Below are 26,658 nucleotides of genomic sequence, written 5' to 3'. Positions count from 1 at the left end.
CCCTCTTGGAGCAGCAGCAGCAGCAATCTCAAGAAAGTCATCATTGCAGGAGATGCTTCCCTCAGTAAAACTGAGGCCCCAAAGAAATTATGCAAAGAACTTAAGGCAGGTTTTACAAAGTATCCAGTATCACCTACTTCAGACAAGCTAAAAAGTTCTGTAACTCAGGGGATTAACACAACACCGAGTAACAGGCAATTACATGTATATTACAACAACAGCTCCCCAAGCTGTTGAAGCCCATCAGGATCCAAAAGATCAGTGGAGTGTTCACAAGGAGACAGAGGCTGCTGGAAGATATGATGTGAGCCAGTGCTTGCTCTGACATTGAGTCACCAGTGGGCAGCTACTGGATAGATCTTCTCTATAAAATTTCTTTCCAGTCCCTGCACAGTTCCTCTTGCAATGATTCAGAAAACCTAACATTTCTCTGAATGAAAGAGAAAAAGTTCTTCTCATAAATGCTTCTTAGTTCTGGTTTTGTTGCCTCCTTTCTGGAACCACAAGGTGAGATGAGTTAAAGTTTAAAAGATATATTTTTTAATCTTTTTATTTAATGACTCTCTTCTGGGCTTCTGATTTCCATGCTGTGCTTCCTTCAGGCTTTCTCCTACACTTCATGCTAGCCCCTGTCATACCCCTAAACACCTATGAAATCAGGTATTTTAGACTAAGCTTTATTCTCTTCATAGTTTCTCAATTTCCATCCTTTTTTTCCCCCCCTCCTCACTGAAAAAACTGTCTATCATTTTTCTCTGTCACCTGCTTCACATACTTTTTCCTATAATTTTTGAAACATTTGCACATATCACTACTATTATACTCCTTGAAACTTAATACCAGGTTCTTTTAGTTTCAATCAACCTTTCATTTCTTAAAATTGCAAAACAAACACAGTACATCTTGCTTTCATCCACCAAATAAATTCAGAAGTACACATAATTAACTGGCAAAGAATCATAACTGAATGTTTGAAATAACCTGGCTAATCTGATATCATCCATTATGCAAAGTGCTTTCCCCTTCATTTCAAGCTGCTTGAAGTATTGCCTCCTCATCCCTTGCCTTGAATATCCTGCTACACTCACCGCCTTCCTGCAAATAAGCTACAGGGGACTGCCTAATTTTAATTAGAAACCTCTACTGTACTTTTCATATAACCGCACAAAAAAAAAAAAAAAAAAAAAAACCACACCACCAAAAACAACCACCACAAGACAATTCGACCTGCAGGCAGTCAGATAAACTTATAAACTTTTATTTAATTTTTATAGCCACTGAAAGCTAATATTGTAATGGATAGCTTAAGAGCAGACATGCTTAATGTTTAAATACATATAGCCAACTTTCCATTTCTCAGCAAATCCCACTAAAATGGCCATCTTTTATTCCCTGAACTTTTAAAATAAGTATTTCAGGTAGACAGCTATACAGAAGTTTTGACTGGCTTAAGCCAGAGACAACTCAAGAATTCTGGCAAATTAAAGCGAATATATATATATCAGTTTATTCAAGGAAAAAAAATCTCCATTTCTAATCATGCCCTACAGCAGCAAAATAAAGCTCTGTTCAGCCAAAGCAAAAAAGGTATCAAAGATATTCAAGATATGTAAACCCAAATTTTACTGCCTAATCTCCAAAGACAAAGCATTCAATCCTTATCAAACCAATGCAACCCAGGCCTGGCCCATTCCTTCTTGTCTGCAGAAGGTACCAATGAATCCATCTGCTCACTGAAAGGTGCATTCACAACCACACAGCCCACAGGGCAACTGTCTGCAGAAAAAGTATAGTTACATCAAGTAAAAGAATAATAACAACAGACATCATTATTACATTGCCATGTTTGCTTGCCTGTCCTAGTGCATCATCTCTTGCACTGCACAGAAAAGGCCTATGCAATATTCTGAGCAACAGGCTTCTATTTCATCACTTTTAGATACATTTTTAAAGCTCACTCTCTTTAGTAAGCCACAGAACATTACTATTTGCAACACGTACAATAAACAATCCAATTTTCCTTAACAGATCCCTCGTGACTGCAAACAAAAGGGCAGCTACTATTACCCAAGGAAAAATGCAAGCCAAATGGTGACTGTACATCAATTTTTATAGTAAAAGTTTTATATGAAATAAATAAATCCAGAAGACAAGTTCTCACTACAGAACACACTACCTTCTGAAATCCGCCGAGCAATTCCAATCACTCCAAAAACCAATCTCCTCAGATTCCAATAAACCCCCTTTCCACTTGTTTCACCAGGAAAAAGAATTACTCACCTACACAAAAAAAACCCAAACCCAATCTACTGCCCTATTCTGATGGCCTTGATTTAACAATGCTTGAAGGAATTGTGTAAATCTTACTTAGCTTACCATCTAAACCTTGCATTTTCTCCAGGGATTTGTTTTTTTTCCTTTATTATGTTCAAGAGTTTATTTATCAGTAGGTGATTACATTTATTTAATATTTTGATAATTCCATACACTGCAAGTAAATACTCACTCAGGACATAACAGAAAGGAAATCTTACCCAACCATCACAACTACATTCAAAACAACTGCAGTTTAGAAGACTTCCATAATGATGGGCATGGGGAACAAAAAATCTGGCTCCAAAAAAGCAAAATAAACTGAGTAAATATTGCTGCCTGAAATTATTTAACTGTGCTTCTTAATCATACGTAATATCAATGTAAGTAGAATCTGCACCACTCTGCCTCTATTGCATGTATAATCAAGGCAGACAAGTCTTCCATCTAAGACAAGGTCACATCTAAAGGGAAAATTAGCTTCTCTAGCTCATTAAAGCTGTGTCTCAGACCCCAAAGCCCACCTCCCATAAGCTGGCAAGGCAGAGCACAACAGCTTGGCACTCTGTCACTCTTGCTCTTTGCCCCCTTCTCCAAAGTCACCAACCACATAATGCTTAAGAAAAGTTTCAGGCAAGTTAGCATGAAACTTAAAATACCTTTGTTCTGTGATTGTGTAAATGCAGTGTGTTCTAGGTTTTTTAAGTAAAAAGAAACATTTGAATGGCGCAAGTGTGTGTGTGGGACGCTGCCTGAAACAAAGTTATCCTAGGGGCCTTCTGTTTGTGTTATTAAGAATTGCCTTTAAAATAGGAAGTAATAAAAGTACAGTATGTACAAACAAATGGTTCTCCAGGGTGAAAGCAAGTTTCTCCATTCTCAGGAAGTGCAGATTACTGGTAAAGAATATTTAACTTGATAAAGAGTTGATACCAAGTTGTCTGGTATTTTATCAACATTATTCTGAATTGGGCAGGTGCAATTTTTTTACAGTTTCTGATACAACATCCTTTTATGTTCCCTATCTAACAACATTCTCTGCTTCTAACATATTTGCTCATAATTGTTTTCTGATTTGGCACAGTAGCTACAACATACTTCTTGCTGACATAACATATAAAGTCCACATTTACTATGTACATTTAGTAGAAGGTCATCTCCACAGTCATCAAATCCAGTCAGCTACACTTGCTTGTCCAAATACAAAAACATCCTCAGAGAACATCTTCATACCTTTCATATTTTGAAGATACAAGCTTTTGCATCATTGCAAAAACAACAGTAATGGAATTGATATACCTTGGTCCAAAAAGCCGATGCCTCAAGGAGATTTAGATGATGTCATGTCACCTGTTAAACGTCTGCTTCTGACAAATACAGTCTGCTCTTAAGGACAAGGGAAGCATGCCATTGGGTTTCTTTTTTTTTTTTTTTTTTAAGGGCAATACTAATCTGTCAAAAGAGTTTTTGACAATGAGAGGCTTTTATCTCAAAGCCACAGGCCTAACAAGCTCATCTGCATTACTTTCAAAATCCAAATAATGACATTTTAAAATGATAATCCACTTAGTTTTCTCTTTTTAAATCTTCTGGAATTGGTTAGCTGCTGCCTAATGTGATTCCAGAGCCCGTCTTCTAGTATACAAATACTACCCTATCTTCAGCTGCAAAGCTGTGATATCCAAGTTCAAAAGCAGTTTGAATAGACATCTTCAAGTAATAGGCAAAAATATAAGAAGTCTTATTTTCCAAACCTGAAATTAATGTTGGAAAGTAATGTTTTTCTCTTCACTAAGCTAATCTGTCTGCAGGACTCAACAGGAGGGAAAAAATCATACTCAGTTGTAAAAACTGTAGTTAACTTAGCATATTTATAAGTAATGGAGAAGGAAAATTATATTTCTTGTTTAAATGTTATGATTCTATTGCTTGCTTCTTCCTCCTGAAGCTTATTATAAAATATCACTTCCACATTTGGATTTGTATTTTTATATCTAGAACAAGAAACCTAACCAGACTTTTGATGCAAAATATTCATTAGGTGTAACTGGTATTACATAAGCACAATATTATGCAAAGCTATTACCTGCACATGGCAATGCTACAGACAGAGCCAAGCCTGAAGGCATTGGTTTACACCCTTCTAAAAAGGGCGTTCAAGACTCTTAACTTCATTTTGGGCAAACTTAGTCTGAAGTTACTTTTAATTCAGTAACAAAACTTCACATTAATTTTAAAACCAGGCCTGCTCACCTTTGGCATATGAAAGAGCCACTCAAACATGGTTATTACAAAATAAAGTTACATGTTCTGTGAAAGACACCTTCACTCTACTACATCAGAATACAACAGCTCCTTGTATTCAAGAAGTAGCATTGGTACTCTCTTCTGTACTGTGGCCTGAACACCAGCCCCGTGATTTGCCAGGCAGCATCATCTGGCACAGGGAACCCACAGCCAGAGAGAACCAAATTACAGAGGGAAAGCTGCAGCTGCAGAATCTCCCACCCCCAGCACAGTCCTGTATTCAAAAAGGTTCACTGAGGGCTGAACACATATTTTCTGCACTTCCGAATCAACTTTCTGCCCACTGAAGAGAAATCTTCACTTGAAAGCTTAAACAAAACCAAGTATCTTACATGGTTTGTTGCATCCCCTTAAGAGTACTGCATTTCTGTTGCCACTGCTGTTCCACAAACTGAACTGATGCCAACTAGTCAGCAGAATTTTCACAAAGTCACCCCGATGATCTTAAAAGCTAAACTTACAAGTGTTGAAATCCCAAAGCAACTCTCAACACTATGAATGGTAACCCCGAGACTGACAGTACTGAGCTCTCAGCTGCTATTTGCTAACTCGGGGTCACAGGGTGCCCCTGCTGCCAACTTCTTCTGCTCCCACACAGTAATAATCTCTACCCAGCTGTCAAGGCAGCCACCATTTGCAGCAGCAACCTTAGAGCAATCTGCAGTAACCCTGTTTCTAACAGACATCTCTAAGAGGCAGCAACTAAATGAATAGCACAAGCAACTGACTGCAGCACTTCTTAATGCTGTTACAAGCATCACTCTGAGTGTAGCATGAATTAACATTAATCAACACTTCAATAACACTAACCTTATTTCTGCTACAGCAATTGTAGTAAGAAAAAAACAACTTGCCTGGACTTTAGCAAAATTACAGAATTGTTCAAACCTGCCATCAAATAAGAGTCTAGACTGATCACACAGGCAGATATGAACAGCTCCATTCATCATATTAATATCATCAATTCATCATATTAATTGTTTTTATTTTAATGAAAAATATATCAAAATAGTTTTACAACACTGGCTGATGAAATGTTTAAACTAGCTCTTAATGTTACCCAAGTGCTACTTTCTAGGTACCAGCTTGGTTTCTTTCAGATTCTGTATTTCAATTATAAATAGCCCCCTTTGAGTTATTACAGACTCAAGTCAGTAAAACTGAGGTTCCTCAAGTCTATTTATTTAGGGATCGACTTAGCCAAAGCAACAATATTCCAAATTCCATATTGCTGATTTTCTTATATCACTATGACAGTTAATCAGTCCTAAGCTAATGATAGATTTTAACCAAAACCCGTGTTCATATGCTCACTGTCTATAAGACAAACATGGTCTCTCCAGATCAAAAAGAAAATTCTAGTAGGAATCTGCTGAATCATTACAGCTCTCTGAAACACGTTCCATTTAGTGAACAGGTCCTCTGTTTTATTGGTGTTACTAATTTGTACTAGTTACTAATGAACTGTAGTCATATTTTAGGTGATTACAAGTGCTAAACCAGAGGAAAAAAAAAATAAATATATACATTTTGGAACAAGGGGATGAAAAAAACCCCAAACAAACACACTGAGGGCAGTTTTCCTCTCTTGTCAGGTTCTGCTTAAGATGACCGCATCAGCCCAAAACCTCAGAATTTTATGGTCCCTTTTCATAACACCCAGTAATCTGGCAGCTCTCAAGATGAGAATTGGCATTACACACATTCAGATTCAAGGAAAAGGAAAATGAGACCTCATAACTGTTCCAGGCCAACTGATTGTATAAAACTAAGCAATCAAAATCAACTTTTCTGAGAATTAAGACCTTAAGGCTTCTGTTTATAATGTCATGTTCAGACAGTTTCACAGTAATATGAGATATTTGCAAGACATTCCAGAACAGAAACTAAAATCAAGTCTCTAAAATCAAGACCAAGATTACGTAAATCCATTTTAAATGCCTGCAGTCAGACAGTAGACTAAGGAGCCAATCTAATTAAATGGAGCTTTTATTTTTCCTTACCAGAACAACTCAACCACACGGATATAGGAACAACAGTAAGATGGGGTACAAAGTTACCACACATCAACTACACAACAGGTTTATGATAGTAGCTTCCTGAGCTGTAATAACTAGTTATCAATTAAATAATTCAACAATAATGATATGAAATATTAATTATGTAAAGAGGAAATATCTTGTCTGGCTTTGCTTCACTTATCTTTTTTTTTTTTTACTTCATGCTTCAACAACTTTGTTTAGTTCTGATCACTCCAATATATGACATAATTTTTTCTTCAAATCTTCTCTATAGTGCATGTAAATACAGCATAAGTATGCACAGCAAACATTCTGCATGCCCAAAATATCCCTGAGAGGCAGGGACATCATAATATCATTCTGCATATAAGGAACAGACATTAAGCTATAGATTTGCACTTTCTTTTCAGTTTGTAAAGGTAGGCAAGTTATATTAATGGTTTTGTATAATGTAAGCACACACATAAAGTGTATTGAACCATAATAAATAAAAACATTTAATTAGTTTGCAAAAATTAATAACAAGGTGAAAACCATGCTTTCCATTTGCTCTGAACAGGGAGTAAATTATGACCAAGTAAAAAATACAGACAGCCTATGCAGAAATACATGCAATACCTATATAATGCTAATATCTAATAATATAAAGTAGTATTTTTACATTTTACAAATGTAAATAGGTACAAATAGAATAAACCCTACATCATCAAGCTCTTGAATAAAAGAGAGAAAATAATCTGGAATTCTTACAGTTGTCCTCAGTAACAACCAGGGAGTCAAACGAGCAAATGCTCTGGGCAATTCTTTAAAAGGTTTTCATCAGAAGTCAATGCTGCAACTACTACTGATGTAGATTTAAGGAGATGCCTAATTTGGGATCTAATATGCTTGAAAATAATTACCATAAACCAATTGCCTACCTATTAATTCAATAAACTACTGCTACGGAATGATCAGCCTTCATCACCTTCCTGAGGTTTACTGGACTCTCGCTTGGGATTCCCTGGGTACAAATACCTGTGTGCTATGCAGCACATGAGCAAACCTGATACAATGGGGACATGCAGCAGATCTACTGTGCACGACACACACAGCAAGTGCAGTCTGTCCCAGGCAGACTGTATAACCTAAAAGTAACAAGCTTAGTGCTGTCCACTCTGATTCTTTGGCCAAGGCCTGTAGGCATCAAATAATCTCAGACAAACAGCTGATTTCATATAACGAAACTTCCAGATGACAAAAGGAAAGATATTCAAATCCACTCAGATATATGGTAGCTAAACCTCTGAATCCATCAGTTGTGAGAATCAGTGGAAAACAGTTTGAAAACACACTTCTGTAACATAATTTAAAAGTTTTTCCTATTCGGCTCTTCTGGCACTGATAACACAGCAGCAAGGTAAAATAATCTGGTTTAAGTCAGATCTAACAAATCCAAAAAAGAAAACAGAATTGGAAATCTTCTGTGTTATGTGAATGACAGACAATCATTTCAGATTAATTGCATGCTGCTTTGGAGTTGTTTGTTTGGGGGTTTTTTTAGGGGATGGGTGGGGACAGAAGAAGGGGTTGGCTGGTTTTTTTTAATTTTAAGCATACACTTCAAGCATAACACTTGTGTAAGTATGTAAATATATAACAAATAAAGCATATACAGTAATTTCCCAACAATTTATGGCCTACCACTCCCAGAAGCCTCTTTAGGTACTTTTTAAAATCCATCATGTGGAACAAAAGTGGTTAACTAACGAGAGGAAGGCTAATGTCTTTGCAAATAATTTGATGGGTGAAAGTATGGGGGTTAACATCTTTGAAATGGATCTCAATGTCTCTACTAACCCTGGGCAGCAGGTTTGCTGCAGAGCCCAGACAGTTTGGTTCCTGAAACAACCAACTAGGACTGCACAAGCCTGAACTTCTGAACTTTGGGGTAAAATAGTAGGTTCAAGGGGGCAATATATGGTAGGCAGTTCAGGAAGGCCGTATAAATAAATAAATAAATAAATAAAGTTGCAGGACTTCTCTGTCTCCTTTTTGGACATAAACCTCAGGTGTTTGTGGATTTTCCTGACACTAGCTATTTCAAATTAAAGGCATTTTTGCAATTTGGGACAGGGTTAAGCATCCAAGTGATGGGGATGTGTCCACAACTTTCACCTTATTTGACGAGACAAATTAATCCTTTTTGTACTGACACAGGAGATCAGTGCTTCAACAAAACCAACAAAATAACAACAGGAGTAAAACTGCCTGTATCCCCAGCACAGAACCAATGATTTTGAAGACTCGGTAAAAAGCGCTTACCACACCAATCCCTTCAAAAGCAAATACTGCAGTCCCAAAAAACAGTGGGTATTTCTTCCAGCCAACCACAGGAGGCAGTTTCCGAGGATCTGCTAGATCCTGAAGAAAACAAAGCAAAACAGTGCATTAGCTCTTCTACAATTTTGATTGAATCATTATGTTATATGAAAGGAAAGGCAGTACACATTGAAAGTTGTGTATATGCTGCTATTTACAATCCCTGGTTTTCCTCTCAAACATAGTCCTTTATACACATTTATAGCCACCTTCCCACACAGAAACTTGCAGATGTATTTATTCTAGGTTCTACCACTGTCACTAGAAATTTTCACATTTAAAGTATCACATTAGTGTGTATAAGGGAGAATCAATTAAAACAGAAGGGAAAGTGCACATCTCATGTCTTATCTCCTGCAAACTTCTTAGTGTACTGCTCTTTCTAACCTGCTTTCATACTGCATAGATATTCTTCATAACCACAAGGGACACTAAAAGAACATCTCTTTAATGCAAGCCAAAGTTGTGCAGAATGATTAATTACTACCTTATCCACTTTTTTTTCCTAACTTCTCCTGTTTCCTTGTCCAGTCTATTTCTCTCATTGCCTTTTATCGCATGCTCCACTTCCCACTCATCAAAATACACATTTTTCTTATCTTAAATTAAGATGCCTCAAATACAAGATAACACTACCTTTCAGAAATTGTCAGTCAGTATATATCTATCAGAAACCCACTGCCACATTCAACAAACATAACTTGCCACACTGAAAAAAAAAAACAGATAATAAACTTTTTTATACTCACTCTAACAATATACTGGTAAATAATCACCAGGCTGACAGCCATGGACAGATTGGCAAGCAGTGAAAGCAAGGACATGCTCTTAAGGTCACGAATGAAGACCAGGAGGACCAGGAATGGCAGGAAGCACAGCATGTATATTCGTAAATCAGTACTCCTTTTCTCAGAGGAACTGCTAGTGGCACTAACGTTCATGGGCATAGGAGCAAGCTTACTTTCCAAGAATCCTTCATGGACCTTTATTAAAACAAACAAACAAAACCAACACGTTAAACAGTGGTAGCAGCGAGTATATGGTCACATTGCTGTTTTCCTATAGGGAAGTTTGTCTCTCTGCTTCACCTGGTGAGTGACAGGAATTTTGAGATCCCTGTACATGTACTCTCAGTGCAGAGAGGAAGACAAGGCACTTCCAGCAAGTGTTTCATACTTAAGGCAAATGATGAAATCAGGGCTTGAAAGCATCATTATCCCACCACTGACTAAAGAGGAAATTCACACATGCAGTTTAGACCAGAATCCTCTCAGAAAGGGAGAGTTTTGTAAACCGGAAGGAAGACAGATCTGGGCCTAAATCTTAAGAGTGTAAATTTTCCTAGGGAGGGTAAAGGGCTAAGATGATAAAATGCTATTGCACCTGAGTTCAGTGCCTAACAACCTTATGCTTTCACCATGCACGTCATAGCATGTACGTCCAGCACACATACAAAGTAATGCTGGAATATGAACATGTGCCTTTCAGTTAGTTCAAATGAATTCTTTTCACTCTTCACTTTTTTATTAATATACGTTAACTCAATTTTAAAAACCATGAGTTCCAACAGAATCGAGAGTCCTGTATCTAACAAACTTTTACAAATTAACGCCTATAAATGAAAAGTAGTACACAGTGTGAAAGTGCATTAGGTTTTTGTACATATCATTACAATAGTTGCCTGTAGTGCAAATCAGAAGATTGAGTTTGGGACTATTCATGACTCTCGTTGCTCCTTTTGGGAAAAAGTCAGCACGGCTGCAACTGCCAAAACTTTGTTTTGTGGAAATGTACACAGCCATCTGTGCTGTGCACACACCAGAATCAAAACATCCAGAGCTGGTGGTTATTCTGCCTGCTGCAAAATGAGAATAGTTCAATTTGTTTTAACTCTCATCATGCTGTTTCCCTTAGGTATCCTTTCCTTCTTTACCACTGCATTCACCATCTTACAAATTAGCCTATGACTGCACTTAATCTATTTATGCTGCATAAAGCCTTTGGCTTGATGACTACAAAAACATACCTAAACAGTGAAATAACAATTCCTTATAGCACAGAGACAAACAAAAATGCTAAACAGATACATAACTGAAAAAACTCTCTTCATTTCCATTGTTTCAAATGATACACAAATTCAGGAAGAGAGAATTAACTTAAAACTATTCTGTCTGTAACCAAAAGCACTGTATTATTTTTTTTTTCTTCCACAATGAAAAGAGGAAAGCTAAATGATACAATCCGGCAACCACATGTTTTCCAGAAATCTCACTTTATATGAAAACATCACTGGTCATTATGGAAACACTGATGGTTTTCTACCTTGCAAGAATCTGAAGTGTCACTTGCAAGACATTTAACATCTGTTGGTTTTCATTACAACACCATTTTTAGAAAGCTCCAAAGAAGTTCTAATTACATTTAGAATTGAATTCACACAGCTACAGTAACTCGATTTTGCCAAGCAGTAAGTCAAACACTTAACCAAATTACTTCCCTAATGCTACATGAAGTAAAGCTCTCTGTGGAAGTTTCCTGCTTTCCCACCATATTTAAAACAGAAATACAGAACAAGCACTTTAGGCCTTTCACTTTAACAGGTCTTGTGTGTTTACTTGCTTGCATACATTTGCAGGTAGCCAGAGCTGCTCTGCACACAAGGACATGTGAAAGAGCTTCTAAGAATCACAAAATGATTTGAGCACATAAACTCTCTGCTACACTAAATATTTAGCCCAGCATATCTTCAGTTTATACAAATATCTGTAGCCTGATGAGCTATTAGAAAAAAATTAAAACATTTTTTCCTTAAAAAAAACCAAATCAAACAAGAAACTAGCAGGCAAGATACAGGTCAGGTTCTACAATACATTTTTATAATACCACAGTATCAACCAGCTTCTACTCAAATAATTTCAAGCATTCAAACATTTCAGTCTTCTCTTAAAGACAGAGGTATTCCCTTAGTACACATAAACCCCATTAGAAAGTGCCTGAAGTCAGAAATATTTTTTCCCTATTACCACCATCAAATTCTAAATAGACATTCAACTGGAGTTTACTGGCTAATATAGCTGGAAAATGCAATGTACAATACTCTGTAAAATTCTATTCAAATTTTGGCCTACTGTGATCAGCTACCCTGATGATGAGTGTGCTGAGATCACATCTCCACAATGTGTTACGTAAGTGGAGCGATACAAAATATCCCTTAGAATTATCTGCCTTTTACTTTCACAAGAGTACGGAGGAAAGCAAAGGGAAAGAACATACTACAGCTACACACAAACCCTCCACATTCATCAGGTGAATGGATATGGATGCACAATCAGCAAAACACAGCTGACTAAAATTCTCAGACTGTGACTCCCCGGCCCTGCCTTCCCACCTCCTATTTGCACCTTTCAGATATGAGTTATATTCCTGCAATAAACCACAACACTATAACTTGCTTTATAATATAGTAAGCATGCTAACCCTTCTCCCTACATTGTGCCCTGCTCCAGAATTCACTGGAGAAGAAAATGGAGGTCAAACAGATTCTCAAAAACTTTGTGACTTGCAGGAGCCTGCAGCACGTCCTTGAATACAGTTAAAGAAAGAAATCAGGGCATCAAAGACATTCTACCTGGAAGAGGAAAAAAATAATGAAGATACAAATGACGAAATTATGAACCTGCTCAGTACAGATTATTATTCTGCATTAACCATATTTGCAGTCAGTTATCTTTAGTCTGAGATAGGAAAAGCACCTACTTCTTGTATGTTTTTTGACAACTTTCTCTTGTCCTCCCATTTGACCTCACCAAGTACAGAACTTGACTTCATTTTCTAGACAAGCACTTTGCAGTCCTCACTGCTTCTAAGTCCTCCAAAAGCCACTTGCCCAAGTTGAACAAGCCCAGTTACCCCAGCCCTCACAGGACAAGTGCTTCAGCCCAAATCATTTCAGCAGGCTCCCCTAAACTCTTTTCAGCCTGTCAATGACATTCCAGTATTGAGGATAACAAAACAGCAGAGTGTGCTAGATATGGTCTAACAAATGGGAAGTGAAGGATGACAATCACTTCCCTCCATCTACCAGCAATTCTTCTGTTCATACAACTGAGGATGCTGCTGCTTTCAGGGCAAATTGCCAGCTCTTGATCATGACCACTACCCTCTGAATCTGACCATACAAACAGCCTTTTTTTTCACCCCCCGCTAGTTGTCCATCCAACCATCCATCCATCCATCCATCCATCCATCCATCCATCCATCCCATAACAACCTTACTTGGATACAAATATATGGTCAGAGACAGCACAGAAAAACTTGCTAAATTCAAAGTGGCATCTAGTGCTTTCTCATCATGTACAAATTTAGACTCATGGACACAGTTATACTGATAAAAATGCACAGAATGACACAGTTTATTCCCTTTTGTGGACATTTATTCCTTTAAATCAACGTTGTATCAAGACAGCAGCTTCAACAACACCAGTCAGAGCAGTACCACTTATAGGCTTAGGCAAGACCAGAGAAAATATCCTGCAAAGGTAGATTTTGAGATGTGACAAAATAGGGATCCTATACATTAACTCAGAAGAGGCAGATCAGATAAGATCCAGCAAGGGTTAATCTTGTAGGAGAACTAAACAAACAGGCACGAGTTACTGACAAGTTACTGAGTCGGAAAGTAAAATGCAAAAGTTACAGTAAGTAAGGATCACTACTCTCCCTCTTAAAACGGAGCAACTGGCTGTGGGAGATCTGACAGCAGAGTAGCAAAGGACAACTCTAATGAAGATGACATTATATTGACTTTTTCAGGTGAGGCCTAACATTACCATGACTTTGAAAGTGTTTTCCTAAATTTTGCTTTTAAAAATTGATCCGACAATACTTAAAACTATTACAAAAGTATCAAAATAACTTTTTCAAGTGCTGTTTCATTTCATGCTGTCATGGTTTGAAAGCAAAACAAGTGAGAGGCTCCAAATCAGAAATACAATTTAATAAAAAGAAAGGTAAAAAGGTAAAAATAAAGTAAATGTAGTAACAGAAAGGACCACTGACAGAGTCAGAATATAACCTGAGCAGGATGGTGGAAGCAGTCCAGATGAGGTGCTCTTCCTGAAGCAGTGATCCTGTAGAAAGGTCTGGTAGCTCTGCTCCTCTGGGAATCCAGTAGGTAAGGGCTGCTTGTACTATCCCAAATCCCAGCTTATATCCAGGTGGGAATGCTTGGCTCCTCCCCCTGGGCGGAGCATCTCACAATGGGATGATGAGTGTGAAGTGGGTCCTTGATGGCCCATTAAACAGAGATAACCCCTGGAGGGAGTTACCTGTGAGTCATGGGCAAGGCATTGATGGGTCATTAACAGAAGACAGCCCAAAGGCAGGGGGCCTGGGGAGAACACTGCCCCACTTGGTTTAACAGTTCATGAAGATGGTGACAGAATAAATACTTTGTGTACATCCTACACTGCAACCCAGGACACATGCAAATCTACTGCTGATAGTGTTAGGATGGACTATGATGTACTTTCTATCTAACCTAGTCTCCTAAATATTAGAACTAATATTACCTCAGATTCCTGTTCTGGACAATAATCACTTTCAATCTCCTGCTGCTCTCTGCTAGTGCATTACTGCATATGAGAGTCATGCTGAGCGAAGAACAGCCAACACTCTATGTAACTGTCTTTGTCCCAAACAAAGCAACATGATCTGGTGTCAAACATTTCCCCAAACCACACAAGGAAATACCATTATAGTTTTAGAAAGGAAGTAGCCACTGAAGTCACTAAGCAGAGTGATGTCTACACACACAAGATTTCATCAGGAGTTCCTTCAATTACTCAAGCATTAATTTACCATGCTGGTGTGATGTCTGAAACAGTTTTTTTCATTCATTTACACAGCCCAAGCATAGCTTTCATCAGCTTCAGCTGAACCCAGGAAGATCAAACACTTGTGCAAATCTAGATACCAAGTTCCTTCCCCACTCAGAAAACTAACATACAATGAGAGGCTGCAAAAAATTCTGTTGAACCAGTGAATGCTCTTCCTTCTTACAGGAACTATCTCAGAAGCAAGAAATAATTCAATTTCCTTAGTCTCTTCAACTAAGAGCGCTGTTTCCTCCCCTATATCCCAAACCACATTCTGTTACAAATTTTATGGACTTTTCAACATCTAGTGAGCTCAAAACAGCAGCCCTTGAACTCACTGGTTCCTCCTAATTTCTTCCTTTCTCAGCTCAGAGCAACAGCCAGGGCAATACATAAGACCAGACCTGTGACAAAATCAGTATGTTATCAGAGAGACAAAAGGCTATATTATAACCCTGTAATTTTGCATGAACAAGCCAAATAAATGTTTCACAGTTCATTTAGTTCTGGCACTTCATTACATACTGTACTTTGCAACATCTTTAACACATCCAGTTTTATGACTAAGCACGGTTTCCAAAGTTTTGTGAGGCTTTTCCCCCCAAAAATGGAAAAAAAATCAGAATTCCACTACACAGCATGCTACTGATGGATCATCCTCAGAGTGCTAAAGATCTAAAAAAATGCTCACAAAAAGCAAGAACGTCTTTTCATTTCTTAGCTTTATCAGCAAACAATGAAAGAGGACACTTTTCCAGAGAACTCAGCAAATATACATGAGACAGCTGATAAACTTTCCTTCATTAAAAAGGGTGGTCAGGCATCAGAAGAAGTTGTCTAGGAAAGTCTTGGAATAACCACCCTTTTAAGTGTTCAAGAAATGTATGGATGTGGCACTTAGGAACATGGTTTATTGATGAACATGGCAGTATTGGTTGATCTTGATAAAAATCTTTGCAAAGCCAACCTTCACAATTCCATGACTCTAAGAAATGCCAAGACTCTTGACACAGGGTCTTCTGCTGTCCAAGCAGGAAATGCAAAGCAACTATGGCATGAAAAGGGACCATGTTCTTTCGAGCACAGGTTCTTCTTCCTATTCCTGTGTGTTCCTTCCCCAGCCTTGCTGCAGTCAGCCCTCAAGATTTTTGTTCCAGCTTTACTGTTCTTCTCCAGTCTGAAACACTTTCACCCATAAGCCTCTTATTACATCCTGACAGAGTTAACCAGAACTTTTGTCATCAGTCTAAGCTTCTCTGGTTCTCATGAAAAATACTCCTTAGGAAAAGCTTGATTTGCTATTCAATACAACTGAAAATAGGGTCTTGGAGCACAGTGTCTGGGAAACACGAGTGTTATGCAGAAAAACTCAGTATAAGTTCCCATCAGTTTTGATGGGTTTAATTTGCACACACCAACATGCAAATATGATCAGCAAAGTACAGATTATAATGCAGATGTACTGCTCAAGGTGTGCCATTACTAAGATTTTTACTATGTTCTTCCTTTATCTTAGTTCTCTCATTCCCGCCCTCCCACTTCCTCTGTTCACTTTCCCCATCCTTTCATTACCCCAAATCATTAGATTTAGGCTGCACCAATTTTTGTTCTTTGGTGCCCTCTACGGGACTGATTTCTACAATAGAAGGCTGCCAGGAAGAAACCAGACTTCTCCCTCACAGAAGAGCAAGCACAGGGCAGTCCAAATTAAGTACATTTGGAAGTGGAACTTCTGAATTGCTAATGACTTTAATCCACCCATCCATAGGGTCTGTGTTACAGGTCTCTGCAGCTACTGCTTTTGTAGCAGTTGTCTTCCTGTAAGAGCTTTCAGTTTTTCCTCAGGAAAGTAAAAATTTCCTGAAAAACATTTTAGGGTTTGGGGCTTTTTCTCCAAATCTACAAAAGCCAAGTTCAGCAAGTATTCAGTCTCATATTTTGCCTAAGGCCACAGCACATACATAACCAGTTGATCAGGTAAGCATTTCATAAGAAAAGCTTTAATTTAAACTTATATTACAAAGCATGCATTAAAGATCTCATTTCAGAAGGCCAGTAAAATGATATCATATAGTATTTTTAGCTTTAGAGGCAGATTATGACAGTAGGAGTGTAGTTTTAAAGGCTGGGACATTTTTTTTTTTCCTTCACAACATACAAATTACAGAGTACCCAGCTCCTGAGCTTCCTTTTCTCCATGTTTAACACCCTCAGCTCCCTCACTGCTCATATGACTTACTCTCTAGGCTCTTCCCCAGATTCACTGCCTCTGTTCAGACTCACTCCAGCATCTCAATGTCTTTCTTGAAGTGAGGGGCCCAGACCTGGACACAGAACTCGAGGTGCTGCCTCACCTGTGCTTGTATGGATAACAGGCCCAGATTCAGACTCATTAAGCTTCATGACAACTGACTAACCAGTCTTCTGAGCAGAAAACACAGCAGAGCACATTGCTAGAGTCCTGGAATCCTAAAAAGCTCATGGAAGAGAGCACCACAAGCTCAACATGCCTGTGTCTGAAGCATCCATCCTATGCTGGCTGACCCTCCATGGGCCACGTGCTCAGACACACAAACTGCTGACTGACATGCCAAGTGTGCCCCAAGGAAGGACCAACACCCACCAGGACCCCATCAACAGAATCCCCCTGCAAGAAAGAGCTCAGAAGGACTGGAGAGCAAGAGACAAAGCAGGTGAACAAAAGCAGGAGCAGCTCTCACAGAAATGACAGCAATGGTTTTGTTTGCTTTTGTCAGTGATGGATGGCTGTAGGGAAGAAAAGGGGTGGTTGGGTTTTATTTGGGTTGCTTGTGATGTGTAAAGCATTTGTGGTTGTGGTGATCTATTTGCAGTATTTAGTTGACTTAAGAAACTTCAGGGATAAAACTTGAAAGAAAGAGATGTGACCAAATGCAAAGCATTCACAGAAGAGCAAAAACAATTTTAAGATTGTCTCCCCTCTATAAGATAAAGGAGAGACAGGATAAAAATATTCATAAATATAAAAGGTATCCACAAATAGAAAAGAATAAATTACTTATAGCTAGAACATGAAATAAAGAACTTACAATATCAGTAAGAAATCTGAAGCTCCTACAAAGAAGCAGCTGTCTAACAAATAAAGAAAGCATTGGAACTGACTACTGAGGAAGTTGTAGAAATGTCAGTGTCAGGCATTTTTTGGAACAAAAATCAGGATTCATTTAGATACAGTGAATTCTGTGAATAGAAAGGACTAAACAAGATGCAAAAAAAAAAAAAAAAACCCAGTTACATGAAGAAAAATAAAATATACCCAGGAGTTTGGGGAGAAAAAAAAGGAAGTCAGCAGAAAGCCTAGGAAAAAAAAAAAAAAAAAAAAAAAAAAAAAAAAAAAAAAAAAAAAATAAAAATAAAAAAAAAAATATATATATATATATATATATATATATATATCTGGGACTACTGGCTCTTACACCATTTTATGCCTCATTTTCCATAATTTCCACAATTAATATTTAATTTTTAAACTCAACAAACAAGTCAGAAGGAAATATACACTTTCACAAGATCTGAATTTAGCTCACCTTGTCCACTGCCCCTTTTAACCAAAAGCTTTACAGGAAATAAAAGTGAGGGAAAATGAATCTAAATCCATAACTGCTTCCATATGGCAGCATTACTCACTTGTTTCACATTTTCTGCCAAGAACACAATATAAACGCCACAAAATCCTAGCTGTGTTATCACTAGGAAAAAGTCCACAACACACCTGAGGAAGAAAAAACAAACATACATTATATTTAAGAGCCACACAATCATCCCATTGCTACCTAATATGCAATTACTGCTCCTTTTTAGAGTAGTCCAAATGCTAGACTCAAATGCCACATTAATCGCACAAGCAGTGCAGAGCAGGCTCCTACTATGCCAAAACAGGGTGGTGATGATTGAAAGACCACTGTGGCTTAGACTGTTTTTGAAAAAGGTGACACACAATGGCAGCCTGAAGATAGACTCTAATGAATCTCTGCTAGAGTCAAGCACAGAGCAAAGATCTGCCCCAGAGAATGGATTTCCAGCAGCACAGAGTCTCTGGAGATCCAATTGCCCATGTGAGGCTTGTAACTCTTTGATGCAATAGAAAATTGCCATTATATATCAGAACAAACCAATTTTCCCTCTAACTGAGCTCTACTCCACTCCTATGAAGTCATCACAACACATCTTAAAACATTAGCTCACTAGCAAGATGCTGCATCCTTGAAAGTAACAGGAATATAAAAAAATTCTTCCACAAGTGAGGTAAAAGCCATTTTAAATTAAGGCTGAGCAACATGTCTGTTTTAGATTCACAATTTCACTACTATGCAGTCATACCATAAACTCTAAAAACAGCAACAGATGGCAAAGCAAAAATGATGTGTTTTTTGTAAAAGAGGGTAACATATATAACAGACACAACAAGCCATTTTTATCTTCATGTCATTGTTGCAAAAATAGCAAATATTTCTCCATTATTTATATGTTACATTTAAACAGGAACCCAATAACTGTTTTGCTTCCTCTCAGAATACATACATTGAAGTAATTAACATTTGCAGTGTCAACCTGCAATGTAGAGAAATGTTGGGAAAAGGGAATGAAAACTTAAACTACTTCACTGCATTAGACAACACAGAATGCATTTCTAGTTATAACACATCTCTTCCTATATTACTAAACAGAATTCTTTTTCTTCAGAGCTCTTGTAGAACTGAAAATTGAAATGCCTAATAGAGTCAGACATCCTCCAATCTCACCACTACCAGCTGGCAGCAGGAAATAACAAATCAAACTGCATAAAAGCATTTTTAAAGAAGGTAAAATCTTAGTAAAATGGAAATCTCCTAATCATGCCAAGTGTACCCATTAACTTTTAAAAATGAATTTCCTCTATTAAATTCTAGCTCAAACTTACCGGCCCCAAGAAGCTCGTTTCTGAAGAGCAGGCAGGGATCCCACTTCCATTGCACAGCTAACTGTATCGCTATACCCCAGGGAAGACTTCTTCATCCTAAAATCAAATAGTGAAGAAAAAACAGCATTACCGTATTACCTCATAGTTATGAGGGCCTAGAACCCTACTTTGAAAATACAGTTGGCCTTCCATGATTATAACAAGTTGTCACCTTGTGGCAACACTCTGCTGTTGTTGAATTTCAGAGGTATGGTTTGGGCTTCTTTACCCCAGGAAGGGCTATTTAGCACTCTGCAAGCATGTGAAACACAGCATTGCTTCAACAGCATTGCTCAACAGCATTAAATCAGTTTCTTATAAAACAAGGGAGTTTTTTTTATAAACTACTCCAAAATCATATTCTCGTTATATGAGCTTAAGAAATTAATCTCAAATCTAAAACTCACAAAGAACGTAAACAGAATTCAACTCTTGTTGCACAAGCAGTTAATCACAACTGATTCAATGATCTTATTTTGGTCATCAACTTTAAAGACCATTCAAAACTACAGAGGAAAAATTCAGGAATGACAGGGTCCATTGACAGTACAATATCATATTAATCTGGTAAAATAGATTTAACAGCTACAGAAACATAAATAGCTTTGTGATTCTACTCAGTTCAAAAGTTCATTGCACTTTTAAACGAGACCCTCCCACTGCTTCTCTTTAACACCTGACAGTACAATAAAAATGTTTAATGAAAGTCACTATTAATCAAAATACTCTGTCAGTCAAAACTGAATAACTGCTTCCCCACAATACAACACTTCTCACTTGGAGGAATATTTACCTGCTCAATAACATCATTTTAACACATTCCTTCAGCACTACAACTTCAAAGAATCAAGTTGCTGCAATTCAGACAGAGCTCACATACAATCACGAAAGACATTAACAGCATTTCTTAGTTTATCTTTTACTCCTATAAAGTACTTATAAACTGTGTATTCATAAATGATTTACATTTTTTAAAGCTATGAAGACTCAGGAGCTCTATGAATATAAGAAGGACTGAAAATAAGCAATTAAAGCTGCAATGAGAAAGACCTGATTATTTGCCAGCAGGGAAGAAGGTACTGGGCAACACAAGTTAAACCAAACTCGTTTTGTGTATGAGCAGAGAACAAATAGGTTTTTTCAACTCATTGCACAAAGCACAGCTATCATTATTAGATGCACACTAAGAATTTGAGAAGAAGATTCTAAACTGATAGAAGAAACTGCTACAGCACCAGACTATTTTGTAGACCAAAAATCACAAGCAGAAAAGAGGAATTAAAAAAAAAATACTTAAATTCAGCAACTGAATGAGTAGTTCCACATTTACCTCTGACATAGATAGTGGCTGCAACGTACCAAGATGTGCATACAGTGAACAGATATCAATCCTATGAACACAAGGCTAATTGGTCCAACCTGGTATTGGAAAAAAAGAGGGACGACACAGGAGATACAGAAATTTTCATGAAAATATGCTGGGGAAAAATCTTTACATGAAAAAATTTCACATTGTAGCAAATAAAGTAATAATTTAAAAAATTTCCCCCTCAGTGGGGTGCTGCTGCTGCTCTTTTATGTCATCCCTCAGTTTAAGTTCACTAGTTAAGAGAAGGCTATTCAGGGGTGATCAAGCCATAAGTACCAAATGAGTACTTCACTCCTCTAACTGTTTCACTTGCCAAAAAAACTTGTTAAGAAGACTGCATATACTGCACAATTCAGTGGTTTGAACCCCTCGAAAGTGGCAAGGACAGCGAAAGTTACAAGTTACAGATAACTATCAAATTATATTATTTGTTCCAGAATAGAAGCTTGACCAGAAGTTTTCACAGAAGGAACTTGCCTTACACACACGTAACTTTAACTCTCAAACTGAACAACCCATACTGTGGAATTACAGCATTATTTAGTAAGGTGAAAATTTCACTTGATTAAATTTTCCCTGGCCTAGAAATGCATTGTTTGTTACCAGGTATAAACAACCTGGACCATATCCTATTTCTGCAGAAACACTAGATTGATTTTAGAAGCTGATGCTTCATCCTAAAACATACAATCTGTCTCTAGAGAAGTCTGTACAAAGGTAAAACAACCCCATAAAAGCAATTCCCATGAGACATCACAGGAGTCTGAATAAATAAAAATATTTCTTTTTTTCTGAAGAACTTTTTATTTGGACCAGAAAAATACTTTGGCTAAGCAAAAATGCAACTCATGCAATGAAGCCTTTAGGGTGAGTAGTAGCTTTCTTTAAAAGAATAAAATCTTAATCTGATTTGCCCCAATTAAAGTGAAGAAATGACACAATTCTATTAAGACAACAGTGACAAATAAGAAATATTGAGATTTTCATTTTTCAGGACATATATCTGTAAATCTTTCTAGATGATTTTTCTAATCTATGAAAAAAGAATTTTTACCACAATGCCAGCATTTTTTATTGCAAGCGGAAGACCAAGAAGCCCAGTTCCGATGTTTCCCTTGAGGAGGTGAGTCAGTGTTTGTATAAACCTGAGGATAAAATGTCACATTAGAAATACACATAGATGGCATAGAGGGCAAAAAAACACCCTTTGTCTATAATAAAGTGATAATTTTCAAGTTCCAACTTACAATTTACATAGGTCCAGCTATTTTAAAGGAAGTGCAGCACATTCAAATAGTGTTTCTATTCATCCTTACATGTGAGCACCCTCAAATAGAACACACAAGTCTGATCTTCAGTACTTTATCCCAGCTTGTGAAATGTTAATTTCTCAGCAATTTCATAATTCTTTTGCTTCAGAGTCAAAATTACCAAGTTTTATCAATGTTATTTTAAAACCTATAACATTCAAAACTGCAAACTAAAACATTCATCAGCTGCAAATCACAATTCTGTCAGCCAAAGCTTTATCCAAAGGAAAAAAAAATCAAGCTTTTCTAATCAAACTTTCAAAATAGGTTATCTCTAGAGAGTCTCAAACTTTTTCAAATTGTGATTGGACTTTGAGTAGCCTAATCACTTTACAAATAAGAATTTTGACATGTTTTACAGCCAGTGCATTGTGAGCTTCAAAAGTGAGAATCCACTCAAAATGGGCTGCTTTTGGGGAGAATTATGTCAAGTCCTTATGTATAACCACAAAACTGTTATTCAGGTGCAAGAAGACCCCTTCAGAGTCCAGAAAACTGCTCATAAGAAACAAGTCAGAGGCAAGAAATTTGAACAAGCTGATACTTAAAATTAACACATACGTAATGCCTTCTTTATTGTCAAGCTGGTAGTGTGTCTTAGCTGGCAGGACAGTATTTTCATGCTCTTCATCTGAGATGCCATCTGAGTCTTCTTCATCAATTAAAGGCTTCATTACTTCCATGCCTGTACAACAGAGTTAACACTACATTAGAATTAGAAGCAAGCTTACAGTTCAGAAGTAAAACATGATTCAAACTTCCCATGCCATGAGGTTTTGACATGTTCCTAACTATGAAGATGATTTAAACAGATACACAGAGCACAGGTTTGCACAGGATATTCTCTATTTAAAGTGGCACACCATCTCATCATCATCATTATTATTATTATTACGGCCAAATACTACAGTTTTTCATTAAAGAAACCAACTTACTATCATGAAAATGATGCTGGTTTAAATCACTTTACAAGCTAGTGCAATATGAAGCAAAACAGAAAAGTCATCTATCATTAAAAAAGGGTGAGATTTGTCTTAACCACTGGTATCTACTTCGGAATTAAACACTAAGTCTGCACTCAGAGATGTAAGACAGATACCACAGAAAGTATCTCCATTCATTGAAGAAAGAACCTAAATACAGGAATCAGGTTGCATGCTTTGAAAGCTGCAATTTCAGGAACCTTTTAAACTAGCATAAAATTCCAGCTAAATAACAGCACCAAGTAACAGCAAGCAGTCAGTAGTGAACAAAATTGCCTTTCAGGCAAAACTAACAGCTTATGCCAGTTTAATGTTGAGGAAATTATAACCATTTTAAATTACTACAGTTAAGCAAAGCAAATCCTGCCAAGAGCAAAAAGATAATTTACCCTACACTTGCCTAACACAGGATCCATTCATAAAAAATACTGAATAAGTCTCAAGTTCCATAACTTTCACCAAAAAAAAGAGAAATCTCTGTGATCTTAACATTTTGTATTAACAAACAAACAAACCCACCACACCACATTTACATTTACATTACAAAACAGCCATTGCTGTCAGGGTTTTGGTGGTGATGGGGCTGCAGGAGTGGCTCCAGTGGGAAGGTGCTGGAAGCTCCCCCAGTGTTAACAGAGCCAATGGCAACTGCTTCCAGGATAGATCTGCTGCAGGACAAGTGCAAGCCCATCAGCAACAGCGGCAGCACCTTTGCAATACATAGTTAAGAAGGGAAAAATACCTGCTGAGCAACTACAGCTGGAGTGTGGACTGAGAATATGTGACAGCAACAGCCCTGCAGACCCCAAGGTCAGCGCAGAAGGAGCAGGAGGTGCTCCAGGCACTGCAGCACAGATTCCCCTGCAGCTCCTGGTGCAGACCATGGTGAAGCAGCCATGCCCCTGCAGCCCATGGAGGGCCATGGTGGAGCAGAGATCCACCTGCAGCTCCTGGAGGACCCCACAGTGCAGCAGGTGGATGCCCAAAGGAGGCTGTGATCTCAAGGGAAGCCCACACTGGAGCAGACTTCCGGCAAAGAACCTGCAGCCCCACGGAGAGAAGCATCTAAGTCTGGAGCAGGTCCCCATAGGGACCCACACTGGAGCAGCTTCAGGAAGACTTTCTCCCACGGGAGGGGAATATGGAAAGAGTATGAGGAGTCCTCCCATTAAGAAGAAAGGAACAGAAGAAACAACATGGTGAACCGACCACAGTCCCTATTCCCCATCTCCCTAAATCACTGGAGGGGAGGAAGTAGAGATATTGTGAGTGAAGCTGAACCTGGGAAGACTGGAGAGATGGGTAGAAGGTTTTTTTAGATTTATTCTTATTTCTCATTAGCCTGCTCTGATTTGACTGATAAGAAATCCAATTTATTTACCCAAGTCAAGTCTGTTTTGCCCATGACTGTAATTGGCAAGTGATCTCACCCTGTCCTTTTCTCAACCCACACACAATGATTTTGTTATATTTTGTCCAGATAAGGAAGGGAGACTAGCTTTTGTGGACACCCAGAATCCAGCCAGGGTCAACCCACCACAGCCATTAAACAAATCATTAAGGTTTTTACGAAGACTTGGAGATGCCTAACCCACCAGCAGGGCACTGAAGCCAATGTTAAATAACTTCTAAAGAAAAACTGTAGAACAAATGTAAAAACCCCACAAAGCAGAAGGCAGCTTATCCAAGTCATTAAAATTAGATCATATAGCTGAAACTCTCCTGAAAACACCAAAGGGTTGTCAAAATTTCATGTCTGAAAAGTTGAAAGTATAGTGAAAGCATTTGACAGAAGCAAAGATGCCAAGTCAAGAGCAAAAATCAGAGGTCAGAGACTCAACCAGAAAATATACTTTAAAGTAAATTTATACTCAGTGATATTCTAATTATACAAGTCAGGATGGACTTCACCACATTTCTCTACACGGCACATAGTCTATGAATTGATCAAAAGAAGGATCACCAAAGTTCCTTCCCTCTGCTCCCACAGCATTGTGCTGACTAGTTCTGCAGGATCCCACGACCATCCTCCCCCTCAGCTCTGAGTCCCTGCTGGGCTCATTTGATGCTCACAAAGACCTGCATACACTAGTCCTGGAGTGAAAGTTTGCCTCCTCAGGGATCAGAGGGAGCAGGAAGTTTCTCCCAGTGAGCAATTGATTAGATTGATTTTCATTCTTTAAAGGATTGATTCTAAACTAACAATCTGAAGGAACAAGCCAAAGTAAAAGCGTGCAAGTCTGTGATCACACGATATTCAACAACATATGAAAGAAATAATAATTAAATTAATTTTCCAATTTTGTCTCCATCACATTTTGTAGGATGCCCTTCATAATGCTAAACAATAATGAAAACATGCAGCAAGTAAGGCTCTTATTTAGCAGTAGCAGAGGACCAGCATGACCCTTAGGACCAACAGCTTTGGTGAGTATCAGCAACTGCTCAGTCAAGGGAGAAAAGTAAAATTTTCTTCTTTCATTGCAACTTGAGACTGGAATGTTTGGTATATACATACACCTACACCATTTCCCGTGCAGCCAGATGACATGCAGAAGACTCTGAACTTCATTTAGACATCCCATTTTACCTTCTCTCCCAACTTCCTAACCCAACTTCTGATCACAAAGGTAGCCATTTAAACTTAGACATATGCAAGCATTCCTGTAGTGATGCAATCCCCACACCTCCAGCAGATGCTTCCAAACAGGGAAAGGGCTTCAGTTTACCTTGAGAGATATTAGGAAGTTTACCTAGATTCTTCCATACCCTTCTGACAAGGATTTGCTCAGGGCCAAGAGAGAGGCATCTATTGGTTCTTGTCACTGCTCTTCAAACCCTGTATCTCTCACCGTTGGCTGCAAGCCAGGTTATCCCCCCTAGAACATTCAGTATTTAAGAAAGAGCACAAAAGGAGGTAAAGGCTTTTTGAGATGTTGTAGCAGGGTGTCTGAGGTTTCTCAGGTGCCTGTGCACGGCTTATCATTTGTTTTCTGTAATGTTTGTTATTTTGTTATCTTTTCTTTATTAAACCTTCTGATTCACAAAACACCTTCAAGCAGTCTTGCTCAAATTAATTACAGCCACTTTTCTGCCAGGCTGGTCCTCAGAGTGTGGGTCAAACCCACATATTTCCCTCA

General features: G+C 38.0%; 1 protein-coding gene across 2 annotated transcripts in view; it reads right to left on the bottom strand.

Annotated features, from left to right (window-relative positions):
* Positions 1 to 26,658, bottom strand: part of SLC36A4 (solute carrier family 36 member 4) — an 85,025-nt gene that overhangs the window by 53,170 nt on the left and 5,197 nt on the right. Inside the window, exons 2-8 of one of the 2 annotated variants that reach the window (XM_083855949.1) lie at positions 23,097 to 23,220; positions 22,280 to 22,370; positions 21,187 to 21,275; positions 19,818 to 19,913; positions 18,545 to 18,629; positions 9,752 to 9,985; positions 8,946 to 9,044 (exon numbers count right to left, since the gene is read on the bottom strand). In XM_083855949.1, the coding sequence (XP_083712075.1) occupies positions 8,946 to 9,044; positions 9,752 to 9,985; positions 18,545 to 18,629; positions 19,818 to 19,913; positions 21,187 to 21,275; positions 22,280 to 22,370; positions 23,097 to 23,220 (818 nt within the window). The remainder of the gene's footprint in view (positions 1 to 8,945; positions 9,045 to 9,751; positions 9,986 to 18,544; positions 18,630 to 19,817; positions 19,914 to 21,186; positions 21,276 to 22,279; positions 22,371 to 23,096; positions 23,221 to 26,658) is intronic. The other variant, XM_083855950.1, reaches the window with a different exon arrangement.

The sequence above is a fragment of the Zosterops lateralis genome (genome assembly GCF_965231275.1).
Source record: "Zosterops lateralis genome assembly, chromosome: 2".
Taxonomy (NCBI): domain Eukaryota; kingdom Metazoa; phylum Chordata; class Aves; order Passeriformes; family Zosteropidae; genus Zosterops; species Zosterops lateralis.
The sequence above is the reverse complement of the archived record's forward strand: the minus strand, read 5'-3'. Positions and strand labels throughout refer to the sequence as shown.